The sequence below is a fragment of the Alligator sinensis genome, unplaced genomic scaffold (assembly GCF_000455745.1).
Source record: "Alligator sinensis unplaced genomic scaffold, ASM45574v1 scaffold5_1, whole genome shotgun sequence".
NCBI lineage: Eukaryota > Metazoa > Chordata > Crocodylia > Alligatoridae > Alligator > Alligator sinensis.
This window is the reverse complement of record NW_005842213.1, coordinates 18,161-38,021: the sequence shown is the minus strand read 5'-3', so window position 1 is coordinate 38,021 and position 19,861 is coordinate 18,161. Positions and strand designations below refer to the sequence as shown.

Below are 19,861 nucleotides of genomic sequence, written 5' to 3'. Positions count from 1 at the left end.
GGGGCACCATGTGCATGTGCCCACGTATGAATGCACATGGCTGCCAGGCAGCCTAGAAATCAACTCCCACACATAAGTCTAGTCTAGGGGATGGGAAAATGAGGCCACCATAGTGACAGAGGGAGTGGGCAGGGCTGGGGCTGGGGTTGCTGCTGCTGCCCAGCCTGGGCAGTGTGCAGGGCTTGGGGCATAGGGCCTGAATGCACAGCTGTAGGGCCTGGGTCAGGAGCAGGACAAAGGTGCGGGCAGCTCATCCAGGGGGTGGTGGTGGGAGCTGGCTCCCTGCCACTGTGCACACTCCCGGGGAGGCATGGAGGGCACGTGCCCCCTGGATTTGTGCATGGTGGGGCAGGCTGCCTACTGCTTCCTGAGTTTCCCTGCCTTGTCCCACTCTGCCCTGCTGCACTGGGTCCCGTTCACTGGGCCATGGATGCCTCAGGGGGTGGGCAACAGGGCTGGGAGCCTGAGCCTACAGGGGACAGCCAGCATCCACTAACCCCTGACAAGCTATGCTCCAGCTATGCCACCTGTGGGGAGGGGGAAGCCAGGCTTCACACTCTGCTCCACTGCAGCCACTGCTGCCTCCCATGGGTGGCAGCTAGGGCTCAGGTGCTGCTGGGAGGGGCAGTGGGCTGCAGACCCAGGCCCCCTTTGTGGGTGGAGAGTGAGGGGTATGAGCAGGGGTGGGAGAGCTGTGGGTGGGGAGTAAGGGATTTTGGGAGGTTTTATCAGAGAAGTTGTGGGGGGAGGTTTTAATCAGAGAATTTGCGATTTTTAAACAGAGAAAACCAGGATCCCTGGCCATCAGGCAGTAAAAGTGGTATGGCTGCCAAAGCATAAGCAGATAAGATTAGAACTGTGACAATTTCAGAGAGGTTAACACATGTCAGATATTTAATGAGAAAGACAAGAAGCTTCTGTTTAATGCAATGGAGGATTTGAATTAGAGGAAATCAAGGAAAGGGTGAAATGTTCAGAGAACTGAGCCAGGAAAATGAAAAGTTTTGATTGTACTTTCGGGTGGGAGCAACACTGCAGTAATTCAATACCTGCAAATTTGATGCCTTAACCACTAGTTACCATGCTTCATTTGTTTCTGGAAATCAATGGGTGCCTTTAAACATGCTCTGAGAGGGGGGAGAGGGCACTTTAATTAGAGCAGCTCTAATTAAAACTCCCACAGCATCTCATGTATTCAGCATACACACTTCAAAATGGCAGTGAAGGCACTTTAAATAAAGCTAGTTCAACAAAATTTAGTTAAAGCACCCCCATCACCATGCTCATTAGCGTGCTCCAGCAGACTTGATTTATCAAGTCTGTTCTGACACATTCTAATCAGAACTCATCTGAACAGGCGTCGGGCACATGTCTAGATGAGGGTAGAGTCTTATGATGAAGTATGATCCATGATTTTTGCCAACATGTGTTTATGCACAGAATTATGCAATAACACAGTCTAGAGTGAACAAATAGATCTTGGGTTTTGCTCTGTAGCCTCACAGAAAACTTGCTAACAAGCTTTTCTGATCTCTTATACCTTTTAATTACAGGTAAGCTACTAGACGCATACATGTTTGCTGCCTTACAAAAAATGGATGACCCATCAGAGAACTGCCTAACTCACGAAACACCAATTTCCAACGTTCCTCACAAAAAATATGTAAGTATCATTCTTCTGGTTTATGAGGATTTTTAACAGTATAAACTCAATTGGAGAAGGAAGTGCAACTTGGGGGAATGATCAGCCCAGAGTTATAGTTGAAGATATTAAAAGGGGGTAAGATTACCAGAGGATATAGTATTAAGAGATTAATAAAAAGGCTCTTTGTACCAGCATGCATATTTTAAAAGATCGAGAAATACTACCAAGGCTAGATTTATAGGGCTCATAAAGGAAAACACAAAAGCTTAGTGTGTGCATTCAGAAAGTTAAGCTAGGTCCTCATACAAACTTCACTGGAGATGGTGGGATTTTAATGGGATTTGTACAAAGCCAAAAGTGGCATCCTGTTATGTGCTGCATATACTTAAGGATATTTAATATATTATAATCCCATATGGGATCAACTGTTATGAAGACAAACTGCCTCTGAGGGCCTATTAAGAAGAACCAGCACATTTACCAAACACAAGGTATTGCGGACAATAGGGGTTGTGGGTGAAGGAGGGAGGAGGGGGAAGCAGAAGCAGAAAGCCTCTATGGATTTCAAGCAATCTGTAGATTTAGGAAATTTTATGTGGGATAAACCCCATTCTTCTCATTTATGGAGTTCCCCTCATGCCATTTTATTTTGTGAACTCAGGTTTCCTGTCCCCTGCACACGTTTACCTGCCTAAAAGATTATATGGAGTCTGGTTAAAATTGTGTGCCTAAAAAGCAAATGCATATTTATGTCTTCCAAATGACAGTCCAGATTAGGTACATGATAGTTCACTTTGGACCTACTTCTACTTCTGTGCAAGGCTGCATATTTACTCTGTTGATGTATATTTACTCTGTCAAACAGGGGTTATCAAACTACTCTGTGTAAGCAGCAAGGAAGCAGAACATGGTAAGAGGACAGAGGGTTTTCTCTTAAAATAAGACATTTCACTTTTTCCTCTAATATTTTCAGTGCATTTTTCTACAATTAATTTGGCAATCCAAGAATTCCATTGGCTTTACTTATCAAAACCAACCTTTCTATTTAAATTACTGGCACAAGTACTAGAGGGAATAAGAAGAGAACTCAGACGTCATTCTTTTCAAGGTCTGTCCTTTACTGGAGCAGAGAAAAAACAATAAATGGCAGGATTATAAAAAGGGAACCTACTATATTTTTGAGGAAGAGCTACTGTATATTACTGAGTGAGAAATAACCTTCTCAAGGTGTGGAGCTGCAGAAGGAAAGTTGTAATAAAACCCCTTAAAAATCTATTTCCTTTGAATTTGAGGAGCACATCCTTTGGCTTGAACAGTCAAGCATTTGCTTCTTGTATGTTATTTTCTTTTGAGATATGATGCTTCAGCAGATAATGCTATGTGCATAATCAAATTATGCTGGACAAAAACAGAATGATCAGCTATTATTACATATCCAAACTCATTATTTTCTTTAAAAAAAAGTAATGCCTAGGAACAGCACAAATAACATTGTACTATCTCTAATAAACCAGCACTCATGGAATGAACACTATAATCTTGGACCAAGAGGCACGTGTCCACACCATATTTCTTCCTGAAACGTGTTTCTTCCTGTTAGTTCTTCATGAGAAAATGATAATGCATCATTATGGAAGTGTGATGGTGACAAAAGAATGCTTAGCTTTTAGTATGATGAAAGGAGAAGTTAATTCGACATGCGGAGAGCCCTCCCCCTCTAAACCATTTCATTTACATTCCCTCCCATTTTATAAAATTTCCTATGCACTTTGAGGTAAGTCAACACAAGAGTATAATAAAGAGCTGCAAGGAATTATGCCACAGTATTCTCACACCATAGTAGTCAATTACTATTGAAAAAAGTGGAGGTACAAATACTATTTTGTTGTGTTTTCAACATAGGCGAACACATTACTAGCATCCACTTTCTTTTTTGTTTGCGTTTAGGCCAGAATCTGCTCCCAGCTACTTAACCTTGTGTCTCGGACCTGCAATGTGACAAAGAAAGGGTTTGTCATTCGCTGTCAGCTTGATATGCAAGACTGCAATGATCCAGGGCAAAGAAACTGTACTTGTTCTACATTGTCTGAGTACTCTAGGCAATGTGCCATGTCTCACCAGGTGGTGTCCAATTGGAGGAGTGAAGACTTCTGCTGTGAGTTATAATATTTTATACCACAAACTGATGTAGAAATAGAATGAATTACCTAATGGAATTTTAAAAATCTGTTAACTCTCCACTCCCCACTCTTAAAGTCTCCACTCTTAAAAATTATTTGCTTTTTCATTGTCACAGCAATGGTGTTTGGGCAAATGGCTATCTGTAGGAGCCATACTTTGGTACATCCTAGGGACAAGCAAATACAAATTAAAAGTTTATAAATCCAATTGGGAGCTTTAGTCAAGTGTAGAACACCTGTAGCTGTTGCATAATTTTAATATCAGAAAAGCCTACATTTGTCTGTCTGTCCATAACGCTTTATTCGTGCTCTGACTGGCTAACAAACAGCTGATCAGAGTGTGAACAAGCGTTCAAACAGGAGCTGGTAGTGGTGGAGCACTGCCATGATGGTGGGGACATGGGACGGAGAGGCCTCGCCCTCTGTCCCCCTGCCCTGCTCCCTGGAGGCAGGGGCAACAGAGCAGAGGGAACAGGGGGGCAAGGCCAGCAGCTCTGGCCTCGGGCCCCTGCCCTGCTCCCTGCAGGTAGCAATGATGGAGCAAAGGTGGGGCATGGAGAGCAGAGCTGGCCTCCCCCCCGCCACATTCCTTGCAGGTGATGGTGGTGGCAGCACAGGGAGGGAGCAGGGTCAAGACACCACGGGATGGGGCAAGGCCACCAGCTCTAACCTGAGCCCACCCTTCCTCCTTCCATCATCACCACCTTCAGGGCCAAGGCACCAGCGGTGGGGGGAAGAGCAGACCTGAAATGGGTTAGGGAAATAGTGGGCACACCATGGTGGTGGCGGTGGAGGAGGGGAGGAGTGGGCCCGGGCCTGACACAGGCTGGGAGAAGAACTGAGCCTGAGAAGAAGCCGACCCCCTGAGGCAGTGGAAGGGGGGGAGCAGCAGGCCCAGCCCAAAGCAGCCCGATGCAGCAGTGGGCCCAGGCCCACTCCTCCCCCACCCCCACTCTTCTGCGTCAGCTCCGAGCCTGCTCCTCCCGTTCCCCTGCCACTGCCAGGTCAGCCAAGGCCTGCTGCAGCAGCCCAGCTTCTCCCCACCCTCGGGCCCGGTCCTCCCCTGTATTGGGCCTGGGCCCACTCCGCGCCCCCCCCCCCCCCCCCCCCCCGGGTGGGGGGGGGGGGGGGGAGCATGCCTGACCCCCAATCAGCAGAAGGTATAGGGGAAGCAAGCCTGGATGGGGGGTGGGGGACATGGGGCTCCGTCCCGGCACGCTCCCCACTCCGTCATTCCTGATGGGCAATTGGCTAGTAATATTATAAAGACTTTCCAAACACAGGAAGGAAAACCATTTTTCTCTCCAATTCCCCATCAGTCAAAAGACAAAAGGTAATAAAAAGCTCCTGCATCTGGATCCCAGGCCAACAAATTTAAATGGGAAGAATACCCACAGCGAAGTGTGGGAAAATTGGCAGGCTCCCCAGACTCTCTCCAGCAGGTTGCTTTCTCTGCTCACTGCACTTTTCTCACTGTGTTCCAGGCTAAAAGAGCCATGGAATAGAGCCAACGTTAAAGGTCCTATAACTCCTTTTATCATCATCTCTATTAATCTCATCTGGGCTCCTATCACAGGAGTTACACGTGCTAATCAGGTCTATTATAGAAGATGAACCCTCTTAGTTGTAAAGACCATTGAGGAAGTTATCTCTTTTACTACTGTCAGGGTGGGAACAGAAACTGCATTCAAAGAATTTCAATTGAATTGCCTTTGAAGCACTTCAAAGAAGGAGCTGGACAAATGTATACGCCCTTTCAAATGCTCCAGAAATAGCCACAGTACTCTAAAAGTGACCCTCTTAGAATGAGGTACTATTTAGAAAAGTTTCAAAATGAAGCCTTTCTTGTTACACATGGGCATGGAGCATGACCGGGGAATCCTCCGGTGTCTACAAAGCTCCACTCTACTCCCCGCATAGGGGAGGGGGAAGGAGAGCAGAGAAGGTATCAGTGGGCATGTCTACATGAGACGCTATGGCACAGTACCCATGAGCTGCTATGCTGTAGCTCATTGCTATGGTGCCATAGCATTACCAGGCATGAACCATGACAGTGATGCTACTGTGCAGTAGCATCTAAAACAACCATGCGATGATGGTACTGTCCAGTAACACTGGTTACTAAATGACTTCTCAGTAACGACTGCACAGTCTGCCACTCATGTAGATGCAGCCAGTGAGCACTGTTCTGTGAACTCCATTTCCACTCTCCTGGAGTGCCGCTCCCCTAGCCACCTCCACTGCGGCCAGGAGACCTGAAAATAAGAGACCCCATGCTCCCCACCAGAACCAGGAACCCAGAGACACTGAGCACCTCCCCCCTCCCCACACCACTAGAAGCAGAATTCTGGCTTACAGTCCCTGCATACCTGTGTTTCGTCTTCCAGCTTCAGTGGGGAGGTGCAGGATCTTCAGTTTTGGTGGGGTGGCAGCATGGGCACCCCAAGACAGGAGAGGTGGAATGCTCACTGACATTAGCTCCATTCCTCTTCCCCTCGCCCATGGTGGGGGAAAGCAGTGGGGGAGACAGAGCTGCAGCCACCAGGAGAGGGAGGCTTCAGAACTGCACTGACAATCCTCTTTTTCCCTCTCTCAGAGTATGGAGGTATGGGGAATCATAGAAAATGAAGGTTAGAAGGGACCTCAGGAGGTCATCTAGTCCAACCTCCTGCTCAAAGCAGGACCATCCCCAACTAGATCATCCCAGGCAAAACTTTGTCTAGCCGGGTCTTGAAAACCTCCAAGGGTGGAGATTGTGCTACCTCTCTGGGTAACCTGTTCCAATGTTTTACTACCCTCCTACTGGAAAAATTCTGCCTAATATCTAACCTAAACTTCCCTTGCTGCAACTTGAGACCATTGCTCCTTGTTCTGTCATCTGCCACCACTGAGAACAGTCTAGCTCCATCCTCTTTTGAACCGCCTTCAGGTACTTGAAGGTTGCTATTAAATCCCCCCTCAGTCTTCTCTTCTTGAGACTAAATAAGCCCAGTTCCCTCAGCTCCTCATAAGTCATGTCCCCCAGCCCCCTCATCATTTTTGTTGCTCTCCACTGGACTCTCTACAATTTGTCATCCTTTCTGTTGTGGAGGGCCCAAAGCTGGACAAGGTGCCCCTAATGTGGCCTCACCAGTGCTGAATAGAGGGGAATAATCATGTCCCTTGATCTGCTGGCAACACTCCTACCAATGCAGCCCAGTATGCCGTTAGCCTTCTTGACAACAAGGGCACACTGCTGGCTCATATTCAGCTGATTGCTCACTAACCCCCAGGTCCTTTTCTGCAGAGCTGCTGCTTAGCCAATCTGTGCCCAATCTGTGCTAGTGCATGGGATTGTTCCGTCCTAAGTGCATGGCTTTTGCACTTGTCCTTATTGAACCTCATGAGATTTATTTTGGTCCAATCTTCCAATATCTCTAAGTCGCTCTGAATCCTAGCTGTACCCTCCAACATATCTACTACTCCCCGCAGCTTGATGTCATCTGCAGACTTACTGAGGGTGCACTCTTTGCCATCTTCCAGGTCATTGATGAAGACATTGAACAAAATCAGCCCCAGAACCAACCCCTGGGGCACTCCACTTGATACTGACTGCCATCTAGACATTAAGCCATTGATTACTATGCTCTGAATTCAATGCTTCAGTCAGTTTTCTATCCACCGTATAGTCCATTCATCAGTCCATACTGCCTTAGGTTGCCTGCAAGAATGTTGTGGGAGACCGTATCAAAAGCCTTGCTAAAATTAAAGTACATCCACAGGTCTGCCCACATCCACAGAGCCAGTCACCTCAGCACAGATGGCAATCAGGTTGGACAGGCATCACTTGCCCTTGGTGAATCCATGCTGACTGTTCCTAATCACCTTCTTCTCCAAGTGCTTAGAAATGGATTCCTTGAGTATCTGCTCCATGATTTTTCCAGGGACCGAGATGAGGCTGACTGGTCGGTAGTTCCCTGGATCCTTCTCCTTCCCTTTCTTAAATATGGACACTATGTTTGCCCTTTTCCAATCATCCAGGACCTCTCCTGATCACTATGAGTTTTCAAAGATGACAGCCAGTGGCTCTGCAGTCACATGAGCCAACTCCCTCAGCACCCTCGGGTGCATCCCATCTGGCCCCATGGACTTTTACACATCCAGCTTTTCTAAATAGACCCTAACCTGTTCTTTCACCACTGAGGGCTGCTCACCTCCTCCCCAAACTCTGCTGCGTGGTGAAGTAGTTTGGGAACTGGCCTTGCCTGTGAAGACTGAGGCAAAAAAGGCACTGAGCACTTCAGCCTTTTCTGCATCCTCTGTAACAAGGGAGTAGAGCCTCAGGTCATAGCAGCCCTCTGTTGCACCCTCTGGCTGAAGACCAGGCCTCTACATGCAGCTATGATGATTTTTGAACCACTCCAGCTATATGGACTTGACAGAGGTTTGTATGTCTGTCCACAGCTGAAACACACCTTTTTTTAAATGCTTCAAATGCAGCTGCACTGTGAAGCACTTCAAATGTTATACCAGTCCATATCCTCAGAGACTTGCATGCTTTTTTTAAAGGATTCTCTGTGGTTTCCTTTTGTTGTCAACACTCGGAGTCTGCTGGAACACCTGACTGCAGCTATAGATATCAAAACTGTCACCACAATAAAGGAAGAAAAAAGAGAGAATGAAAGAAAAAGGTTCCTTAAAAGGACTTTAGAAAGCTCAATTTCTTTATGAAACCCTTCAAAATCCAGCTGAAACTGTAATGTTTAGTCAGCATAACACAGCAGTCTCATTGTTTTACTAGGGGTCATGATGACCATGTGAAAGTCACAAATAGCTTTAAGTGACTTTATTATTTCTAAACCAGCACACATGTTAAATTACCAGAGAGCTTGTGCCAAGAAAGTGACGCTTTCAAAATGACCTTTTATAAGGTCATTTTGTCCTTTAGAAACAGATTATTTACTCATAATTCTGTTTACCTTTTATGTATTTTATGGTAGTTCTGTTCCATCAATGGCTAGTTATTAAAATAAATTAATTTCACAGGAACATCCTTTCCCTTACCCCTTTTATTGTTGCTGCTTTGACACCTCCTATGGTTTATTTGGATTTTAACAACAAAGGATGACAGAATCCCAAATGATATTATATCTCTGAATCCATTAATTGACTTTCCATATTTTCTCACAAACTCCTCATGGTCATCTTCCAGTCCTTGCACCTTTTTGTCCTGCCTGCCTTTCTAATCTTACACCCTCCACTCTCTTCTCCTTCCCTGCACTCCTCCCAGTCTTCATGCACCATTGCTCTCCATCTGTTTCCATATTTTTGACTTCTTGCCCTCTGTCACACTTCCCCTTATACTTATTGCAAACTCTGTCCATTTGCCTGCCAAGTCCCTCAGCCCTCACCTGCTTCTAAATCGCTTCGCTTTCTGGAATGATTCCTTCCTTCCTCCCCTCCAATACAACCTCCCATTCATTATTTTGTTTGTCTTAGGTTACAAATGCCTCAGGGCAGCAAACGTGTCTTGGTAAATATTTGTAAGTCACCTTGTAAATTTATTAAGCACACTAAACATAATAACTCTAGTGTAACCTGTGTTTTAATATTTATATTGCCAATGGACCATTAAGCTACAAAAATATTACCAGAACTTGTAGTTACAAAAATAATTGAAAGGAAAGAAATTCCATGTTAAGGTTAAACAGCAAATATCTGCAGGTGAGAAAACAAGAGCATTGTTCTACAAAAAAACAGTCATAAATATTTAGAATTTGATTATGCTTTGCTCCACATTTTGTGGAGTCATTAAATCTTGTGAAAAAGGGGGAGTTGAATGCTAGCAAGACACAATCTCACTCACTTTGTACATTGTGATTATATAAGGTATAAGACAATGATTATATAAAGTATAAGACAATGGAGAATATTATTCTTAAGGTTCCAATGCCAACATTTCCAGTTCCTCCCATTTCAATTCTGCTTATCTTCCTTTTCCTGGTGGGATGACTCTATTTACAGGGGTGGGCAATTATTTGGGGCTGGAGGGCCACTTAAGGAGTTTTGGTGAGCTGTTAAGAGCTGGGGAGAAGCCAATTGATACTACCTAGCCTGCCAGCTGCTGCCACAAGACTGAGAGGGCAGGGCTGGGCTACACAGTGCACAGATTCCTGTCTCCCCGCATCCATCCCTCACCACCCTGCCTGGCTTCCTGTTGGTGCTGCACAGTCTTGGCACCATGGCCGCTAGCAGCCAGGCCAACATGGGATGGGTCATGATCCAGCATGCTGAGTAGCTGTCTTACATGCCCACTGCAAGGAGCCGCTGCCACCACTGGGCCACACCAGGAAAGTTGGGGGAGGGGGGATTGCACCCCCACCCCGACATGGCTGGCACAGATTAGCAGTGCCATGGTGGCAGTGGCTCATTGCAGCAGGTGGGCAAGCAGGCAGGACGGCTGATCAGCACTCCCCATCCTGCATGAGCCTGGTTGCCGGTGGCTGTGGTGCCAGGACTGCATAGCCACAGTACCAATGGGAAACCAGACAGGGGGAGATGGATGCAGGGGTGAGGCAGAAGAGTCTGCATGCTGCCCAGCTCGGCTCCAGCTGTGGCAGAGCAAAGCACAAAGCAGCGTGAGGTGCAGTCCTCCCTCCTCAGGCTCCCAGCAGAGCCAGTTAGGATTAATTGATGGGCTGGACAGGGTGTAGATATATATTTTTCCAAACCATAACATATTCCATTCCCCTGCCAAAGGAAACTATACCAGTGCTGAGATGTACTGTTAAAAATGACTTCAAATACATCTTTCTTTATGTATTATATATACTATATGGATTAGTCTTCATACTGGTGGTTCTCAACCGTTTTAGCTTCAAGGCCCCCCTCCATACGTTTTCTGAATTTTACAGTACATCAGTTCAAAATCACTGATAGCTCTAAATTCAGAAAAGGTATGGAGGGGAACCTTGTGGCTAAAAACATTGAGAATTGCTGATCTAGGTGGAGCCACTAGCTGGTGACACGATATACAGCCTTCACTTGTATATAGTGATGGTAGTGAAGGGCAGCAGGAGCAGGACCTCACCTTGTTATGTCATGTTCTTTCCACTGTCTGCCCCCTCTTGACCCCTGGTCTGTAACTTAACAGGCAAGGGCAGCCCCCACTGTTAAGGCTGCTCCTGCAGGGCCTCAGATGCCAACAACCAGCCCTAGGGCTCCTCCTGCTGGTCCTGGGATTGTGGGAAGAATGGAAGGGACAAGTTGGGCTGCAAAGCTTAGCTTCATCTGTGCCTCTTACCACCTGCCCACTTGCAGCAGAGAATACTGCTAGGAGTGTGTGTGGGAGCATGGGGAGGGCTGGCACAGGGCCTGTCTTGGGGCAGGGAAAGGGGTAGGAATCGAGGGTGGGGCGGAGGGCAGAGAAGCAGCAGCAGTGGCAGCAGTCCCCAGAGGAGCAGTTGCAGGCAACTCTGGCATGACTGGAGCAGATGTAGGGTGCTGGGTGGGGGGCTTTGCCTTCTCACACAGGGAGATCTCATGGCACATTTCCACCAGTGCACCCTTTGGGAACCAGTGTGTTAGAGGGAGTGCCAGATTCCATAAGGGCTATCCTCCCTCATCCTCATCTTCATCCTCGTCCTCCAGGGCCAGTAAGATGTTTTTCTTTCTTTGAATGTAGGACGACGTGTCTTAATATTCTGCATCATTGTGTGTTACAGCTATAGGAAAATGCTCTGCTAACCAAATCTACAAAGAATATGGGTCTCCCTGTGTTAAAACCTGTTCCAACCCAGAGTACAGCTGTTCTAGTTCCTGCACATATGGCTGTTTTTGCCCAGAAGGGAAAGTGGGACATTACATTTGTCCTGTAGTGTGCTGCTGGCAGGACCATTTCATGATATGGTTTTAATATGGGATATGTATATGCTATCTCCTTAAAGTACTGTTTAAAACATAATATTATTATTCATTTCCTGTTCTAAATAATTGTTAACCTTGTTCAACATTAACACAGTTAATGTTGTTAACACAGTTAATACAGTTACCTTCTTTGACTCCAGAAGTAGCTGCATTTCACTGGTGAACAGAAAGATTCTGCTGTACGATATATAATTTGCAAAACCCTTAGGCATATTGCAGGCTGAATAGTCCCACAATAATTTAATGACATTTTTTGTTGGCATTTCCTGAAATTTCTGGACTAAAAAAAAGTCAAACTAAAGAATTCCCTCCACGTTGCTATGACATAGGAAATTACATTAGTATCATCCCCATTTTGCAGCAGCTGGAAGTGGAGATTATGTAGTCTGCCCAGAGCAGCACTTAAATGTAGTGGCAAAACTAGTATTAGGGCTAAGGTGTTCCAGGTTTCCAAGTACCCAGTGTAATTAGTACACTGCCTAGCTTAATGACAGCAATGTAATGAAGAGAAATATTAGAAAAGTAAGATTTATAAAGAAAGCCTGCTTTTATGAGGTGGAGTTCAAGCTCGAGGTGAGATGTCTACATATAGTGTATATAGTGTACATATGTCTATATGTCTTGTATATAGTGAAGGTAGCTGAATGGCCAAAAAAACCTCACATGTACAGGCATTCGGTTTCTACCTGGAGAATCACCATTCTCCTGGTAGAAACTAAGAGCATACAAATGTTAGTTACATTTCTGCTGCAGAAAGCACACCTAATTTAAGAGCATGATCTTCCTCATTCAATGGCAAAGATCTTGCCTGTGTTTTGTGCATAGGAATGAATACTTGTATGCTTTCCTGTCCCTCCACGCCTCCCAGACTGGGAAGTCAGATAGTGGGGAAGTGCTCCCTCTGCCTTCCCAAGACCTGAGTCTCCCCAGTCTGGAGCAGGCATGGGGAGCAGCAGCAGCAACTGAACTCCTGGAATCAGGGGGAGATCAAGGGTAAGAATGCTCCCTGCATGTCCCCCCAGACCAGGGCCTGCAATGCATGGGGAGCACTGCCCCACTACTCGCCACCCTGCTGGAGACCAGGAGGAGAGTGGAGGGCAGGAGCAGCTGCCCACTGTTCCCCACCCATTCCACACACTGGGGTGTCTGGGTTTAACGAACGTTTAAGCCTTCTTTAAATAAGCATGTGCAGTTAGGGATGGTAAAGCTCACTCATCCCCGGATGCATATGCCCAGCACCTCCTGCTGTGTGTGCCAGTTTAAAGAATGTCCCTGCCTCCCCCGGCACTGCTCCAGACTGACCCAGAGCAATGTGGAGTGAGGTAAGCTTCTATGCCACAGAAGCAGGGCTCTCTGAACTTTGCTTCCATGGCAGAATGCCCTCATCTTATACCCTCTGGGGCAGTCCAGGGCAGTGTGAGGCATGGCAGGTTGCTATGCCCCAGTGGCAAGGCTCCCTGAGCTTCCTTCCCCCACGCTTCTCCAGGTCAGCCCAGAGGAGTGCAAGGAGCTGGGAATAGTCTTCTGTAGTGGGAACCATGAGAGAATGACCCCCTGTCCCACCTATGGGCGTGGGTGGGGGGCATTCTCCTCCAGCTGGAACCCTCCCCGGGTTGTCTGAGGTAGCTGCTGCTTTTCAGCAGCTGCCAACTGCCAATTGACAACCTTCTCCTGTCCCAGGCAGGGGAGAGGACAGGCTGTTAATTAATGGACTCCCTTAAGGGTGGGAGTGACCCGTGGAGCAGCCCTCTAATGCTCTCCTACCTGGGGCCTCTAGCTCTGTAGCTCACTTATGTAGCTGTCTGGCCAGAGCTAGTATGCTCTAGGTCCTGGGCTCTTTTTCTACTAGTAGAAATGAATGCCTGTCTATAGCCTTAATCTGACTGTAAAGGGAGCAGACAGAGAAAAGAAGACACAATGGTTTTTTGCACTGAGTCAGAGCAAAAAGCTATTTCTGGAATGTATTCAGAAGAATTGCTTCTGAAAAGCAAGATTCATAGGGGATAGGATGGAAGAGCTGTGGGGGCTAAAGAATAATTTGAAAATGACTGTTTACCTATTTTATTTGCTTCTCTGGGTAGGCACTGTTCTGGATGACATATCAAGAAATCGAACATGTGTTCCCATTAGCGAGTGCCCATGCATGTTGAATGGGAAGAAATATGCTCCCGGGGATATCATGAAAGCAGCATGCAGGACCTGGTGAGTATGGCAGATTTCTTTGAAAAAGGTTGGAAGCAATCTTCCTAGACTGCTGGATGATTTGACATAATTTTGGCATGATTTGAAAAACTGGGTAGTCCATCCCATTCCTACCAGACTGGTAAAATATGTTACAGAGATTACTTTGCTGGAAGTCTCAGCACAGAATTTTTAAGCACCGAATGAACCAGGAGACTGAGGGTCAACTCCTTTTTTGTTTTACAGGACTGAGTGGCACATATGCAGCTGTATAGCTGCAGATTTTGATATTTACACACAGCTTGAGATTCTATTTTGCCCTGTGAAATGGAAACAGAATTGCCTTGTGAGTTTACCTGCGAGAAGTCAAGTGAAGGCTTTAGTTCAGTATCCCAGTTTTAGGGCCCTTGTAAAGTTAGTGGAAAAGTTGGGTTCTAGTCCTTGCCCAGAGGTGTGAACCTGCATCTCCTGTTTCCCAGCAATTTTTTCTAACCACATTGCCCAGGCCCTCTCCAGTCTTCCTCTTGAAGCTGACCCGCTGTACCTTATATTTAATATTTATTGGATAAACAGCACTGGGAAAGTTTCAATGCCCTTGGAAACAGGGGTCAAGGCTAGAATCTAAGCCCCATCCTTCTTCTAAGGGCTTCACTCAGCCACACACCTTCTGGTTTGTGTTCTTCCTCCCGACCCTACATATCTCCATCTCTTTACTCCCCAGTAGGCCAGTTCCATAAAAAAAAGAGAACAGTCTAAGAAACGGCTAGCCTGTGGCCTGATGGTTAGAGCACTTTGTGGAGACGCAGATGCAAGCTCCCTCTGTCTAGTTGGGGGCATAGAACCAAGGTCTCCCACTCCCTAAGCAACTGCCTTAACCATTAGGGTAAAAGGTAGACCGGTTGTCCTCATCCTCCTGTGTATAACACCTACTAGTTGTGGTTTCCCTGCAACTAAGATTTCAGGATTTACTAACACCCCACACATGCCTGGATAATGACACATCAATGGGCAGCTGCTCAGTCAGAGTGGAGCCCTACTTAGCATAGTCAGTGCACAGACTTGTACACATACAGCTGAATCACAAACTCCATAAGTACCTAAAACTGAAAGCGTGACTAAGTATGTGCTATTTATGTCCATAAAGTATAAAAGGACTTGGCCCTAAAATTGGCTTTCACCATTAGAAATGGTTGTCCCAGGTCAGTGTTTTATCTATTTGGCACAGCAGTGTGGAAAAGACTACTACACTATACTTAGTCTATGGATAAATAAGTAATCTGTTCTGCAGAACTGTCACTACTATAAATTTTTCTATATAGATTTATTTAGGAAATGTTATGGCTGAGAGAGCACCAAGAGAGGTAGCTAGCCATGTTAGCTTGAAGTCATGGAAAAGGGTGGCTAGATTTGCACTGATAGACTAGCTAAATTAAAGATGGATAGCATACACTTTTTTAAGCAGCTAACTTACTTCATCAGACAGGCTTACTTCAGTGTCATGAAGTAAGCCTGCTGCTAATGACAGCTTATGCTTTACATCTCTGATTTAATTAGTCTATAAGGTGCAAATCTACCCTGTTTTCTGCCTGTGAAAGAGCCAAGCCATGCAAAGGTCTCACCAGCTTCAGAGTGAGATAGATAGAGTCAATGTATGTATTTAGCAAATGATAATGCAAAGAAAAAAATATATGGAGAAGAAGAACTATTCATGTTGGGAAAGGCAGCGTATAAATCTAACAAATAAATATGTATTCCCTCACGGAGAATGTATTGAACTTTTACAGCCAAAGAAAAGATAAAATTTTGAAGGCGCTTGAAAAGAAAGTTCAGAACTTATCACATACTATAGATGTTTACTACTCACTGGGCACGTCTACACGTTCATTAATGCACAGTGGTTACTGCACATTCATTTTAGTACTTGTATAATCAAGTACTAAATAAATGCACAATAACCAGAGTTACTGCACAGTGGCACTGGCAAACACCTTTTTAGTGATGTTACTGTACACTAGCCTAATAACACTGTGCAGTAGCGCATTAGCATAATTTATGCAGTGACACGCTACTGCACAGTATTATTAGGCTACTGCGTAGTTAGCATCTTGTGTTGATGCATCCATTGTGGAATATCAGTCAATCAGTAATCAAGATGATGAGTTTAGCCATCTTTAGATTTCCACAGAATGACAGATCACGTCTATCTACTTCGAGATATTGCTGCATAGAGATATGACCAAAAAGATGCCATAGGAATGCAATCAACCCAAATCAGACCCTTAAATGGTGGGATGGAATATTGTTGGCTAGTTAATAGGCACATAATGCAAGTTCTTGTTTCCTACAGCACATGCCTAATGGGTCAGTGGAACTGCAAAGACTTACCCTGCCCAGGTAGATGTTCTCTAGAAGGAGGTTCTTTTGTCACCACATTTGATTCCAGATCATATAGGTTCCATGGAGTTTGCACCTACATCCTCATGAAGGTAAGCTCTAGAGATTTAGAAGTAAAAATGATCAAATGTTAAGGTAATATCAGACTTCCAGTCTGCCTTCACTTCCTTTCCTCTGTACCAGGGGTGTCAAATATATGGCCCATGGGATGGATCTGGCCTGCAGAGCCTTATGGTATAGCCCACAGTGCTGCCTGTGTGTCTTGGACCAGTCCCAGCCCTGCACTCTTTATGAAGCATGTAGAGCCAGTCTGGCATGCACTGCACATAGCAAAGGGCCTGGAGCAGATGTACAAGCTGCATACAGTGTGTGGGGTCTGTCCACGGTGCGCGCTGCATGTGATGTGCAAGGCCAGTCCAGGGTACACTATGCAAGTGATACCTGCACCAGACAGGCCCTGCACACTGGATCCAACCCACAGGGCTAGTCTGTGGACTGAATCCAGTCTACAGACTAGCTGCATGCCCCTCCTCCACCCTTTGAAATGCTGTACCTTGGGGCTGAAAAAGCTGCCAAGAAATCCCAAACTCATAACATTAGGAAGTGAAACTCTACACAGTCATCTTCGACATAATCAGGTTTTTTATTATATTATAAACATTATAAGGGTGGTTGCTACTAGTAAAGATCTATTTTTTGCAAGCACTGTCAGATCATACAGAGGTTCTTTGTTACTGTCTCACTACTAATGGGATTTCCAGGTCCAAAGGGTAAAGGTATATAGATGTAAAATGAGATCTTTATTATAGTTATTTGATAATATGCTACAACTGCTTATATGTGATGGGTGCAAGTTGCATTTAAGCATAACTGGAAAATGCTATCTGGAATTCAGAATCCACTCTGTAATAGGCATGAGTATCTGTCCTAGAGAGGAGCGCAACTTTTTAAAAGGAAAAATACCACTCATAATTCAATTGAAGCACCTGTGGGAATTCCCTGGTAGGCACTGTTCCAGTTAAATAAGGAAAAGAGCAAGCAGCCTTTGGATTGCAAAAAAAGGGTGCATCTACACGAGATGCATTAATGCGTGTTAGCCTAATTTAATGCACATTATGGGCACACATCTATGCGGGGGGGGAAAGCTTGCATGCAGCCACCGCCACCCACTGCCCCGTGCTGCTGCCCCACCACACCCAGCCACACACCCTCATTCTTGATGGGCATTCGTGATGCAGCACTGGCTGGAGCCACACCCCGCCGAAAGCTGTGCCCCCCAAGAGCATTATGCACAGACACATAGACACACAAACAGATGGACTAAGCCCTTTATATATATAGATTCTTCATGCCTTGATTGTAAGCTTTTGAGCAAATAAACTGTATATCCAAATCCTACAGTAAAGAAACTCACATCTGAAAAGCAGGGGAAGGTCCTGTTTTGAGCAGGGAGTTGGACTAGATGGCCTTCTGAGGTCCCTTCCAGCCCTAATTTTCTATGATTCTATCATCTGAAAACTTTGCCCACCATTTTCTCTTTCAGTATGTCTGATTCAGGAAAGGCTACTCAGTCTGTTGAAACAAAATGGTTAAGATAGATTGTGAATTCATCACAGAATACTTTTCAACTTCCCATCACTTATACAGCACAAGAGTAAGATGTATTATGAGGAATAAAGGTTTGTTCTCACACCAACAAGAAATATTTAGGGTAAAACAGAAGGAGTACTATAGATGCTGTGCATAAATATAGATTTGGATCTTTTTTTCTCCATGCAAACATGCTTTCTTGTTATTTTCTTTCAGAGTCCCAGCCTTCCCCACAATGGAACCCTGATGGCTATGTATGATAAGTCTGGTTTTTCTAATTCTGAAACATCACTGAATGCTATCATTTACATATCTACAAGGGTAAGAGATCAGTGCATGGGACCTACAAACTATTTCCTAAGCCAGTCTGTCAAAATAAATAGACAGGCTGCAAGTGGTATCACAAGGGGAAATGAAGAAGATTATATTTTCTCTAAATGAAAACATATTCCATGATGGTGGCAGAGTTGTGTGATGTTACATCACCTTCACAAGTGAGAGGGGCCAAGCATCAAGTAACTAGATCCACAAAATGAAAAATTAGAATAGGAACATGGGAGAAAGGATGAAGCATTCCTTTCTCACTGAATGCTTTAGTCACAGTAAGAGTTGATTAAATTAAATATAAACACCAACAGCCTTTTAGTTCAAGGCTGCTCTGGATGATCTGGAGATTTTAGGGCCTTGTGGCATGGGACACTTAGCACTTATTTTATCTGAGATTGCAGTAAGCATTACCAGGCCAAATGAAAAGTTAAAATGTGTTCTGAGCAGTGGCACAGTAATGCTTACTACAATCGCAGCTTCCTCTGACAGGGCTGGAGCCAGCTGTGCCCCCCCCCGCCCCACCTCGACTCCTCCCCTGAACATTAAGCCTGGCATTAAGCGGCACAGCTCACATGCCCATCTGTAAAGCTATGCCACTCCTATGCCCAGAGCCCAAGCCATCCCTGCCATGTTCCCAGCACTGCCCAGACTGGGAGTGCCTGCCCCTGTCATGCCAGGGAGAGCTGGGTCTCTGCTGCTGGCTACAGTCAGAGAAAGACACAGGGAACCAACCCCAGGAGATGGAGTCACTTCTGCCACTAGATCTGTCCTGGATCTGTGGGATAAGCTGGGTTTCTGTCACTGGCAGTCTTTAACCAGCTTCTGTGTGGTGCTGGAGTGACAATCAGCTAACTGGCAGTCCCAGCCCTGTACCACACAAGTCTTGAACTGATATGATTTCCATGGAGCAGTCTGATGATAGCTGAACGTGTGATACTTAATACCATCTGGACATACTCCTCCCATGAAAAGTTCTAATTTTGCTACAATACAATTGCATTTAGCATGCATTTCACTGCTCAAATGCATGGACACTTTAATGCTTTAAATGCATTTAATACATCCTAAGTGTAATGTGAGACAGTCTTTAGATAATATTTGGTTTTCAATTCATCTACTCAGAATATTTCTGATTCTGTCTTCCTCTTCACAGGACAAAATTGTAATCTCTCAAAATGAAGTCTTTAGTGACAACACTGAATTCAAGTGGTTGCCTTATAAATCAGGTAAAGAACAAAGCAGAATGTGGAATATGCAAGCCTAGATCAAACCTTGTGTTCATCTAGTCCAGCATCTTTTCTTCAGCAGCTGTCAAACAGCAGAAGTTTCAGAGGAAGATGAAAAATTCACAATGCCCCTCTCCAAATATGCAGTATTATATGTGGCACAAATGTGCAGGTATACAGATAATTTTTAAATATTAATATATTAGCCAAATAATTATTGGTAAATGCTCTAATTCTTTTTAGGTGACATCACCATTTTCAGACAGTCCTCTACCCATATGCAAATGTACACAAATTTTGGGCTGGAGGTAACAATTCAGACATCACCAGTGTTCCAGGTCTATGTAAAAGTTGGACCTTCTTTCAAAGGCAGAACCTTAGGTAAGAAATCCAATCTCTCCTCACATCCCATT

The 19,861-nt window shown here is 45.2% G+C and overlaps 1 protein-coding gene across 1 annotated transcript in view; it reads left to right on the top strand.

The window, feature by feature from the left end:
- Positions 1 to 19,861, top strand: part of MUC6 (mucin 6, oligomeric mucus/gel-forming) — a gene marked incomplete at its 3' end in the record, with an annotated part of 92,634 nt that overhangs the window by 57,316 nt on the left and 15,457 nt on the right. Inside the window, exons 8-15 of the mRNA XM_014521416.1 lie at positions 1,554 to 1,663; positions 3,593 to 3,800; positions 11,529 to 11,672; positions 13,812 to 13,932; positions 16,259 to 16,397; positions 18,112 to 18,216; positions 19,376 to 19,448; positions 19,692 to 19,829. Of these exons, the coding sequence (XP_014376902.1) occupies positions 1,554 to 1,663; positions 3,593 to 3,800; positions 11,529 to 11,672; positions 13,812 to 13,932; positions 16,259 to 16,397; positions 18,112 to 18,216; positions 19,376 to 19,448; positions 19,692 to 19,829 (1,038 nt within the window). The remainder of the gene's footprint in view (positions 1 to 1,553; positions 1,664 to 3,592; positions 3,801 to 11,528; positions 11,673 to 13,811; positions 13,933 to 16,258; positions 16,398 to 18,111; positions 18,217 to 19,375; positions 19,449 to 19,691; positions 19,830 to 19,861) is intronic.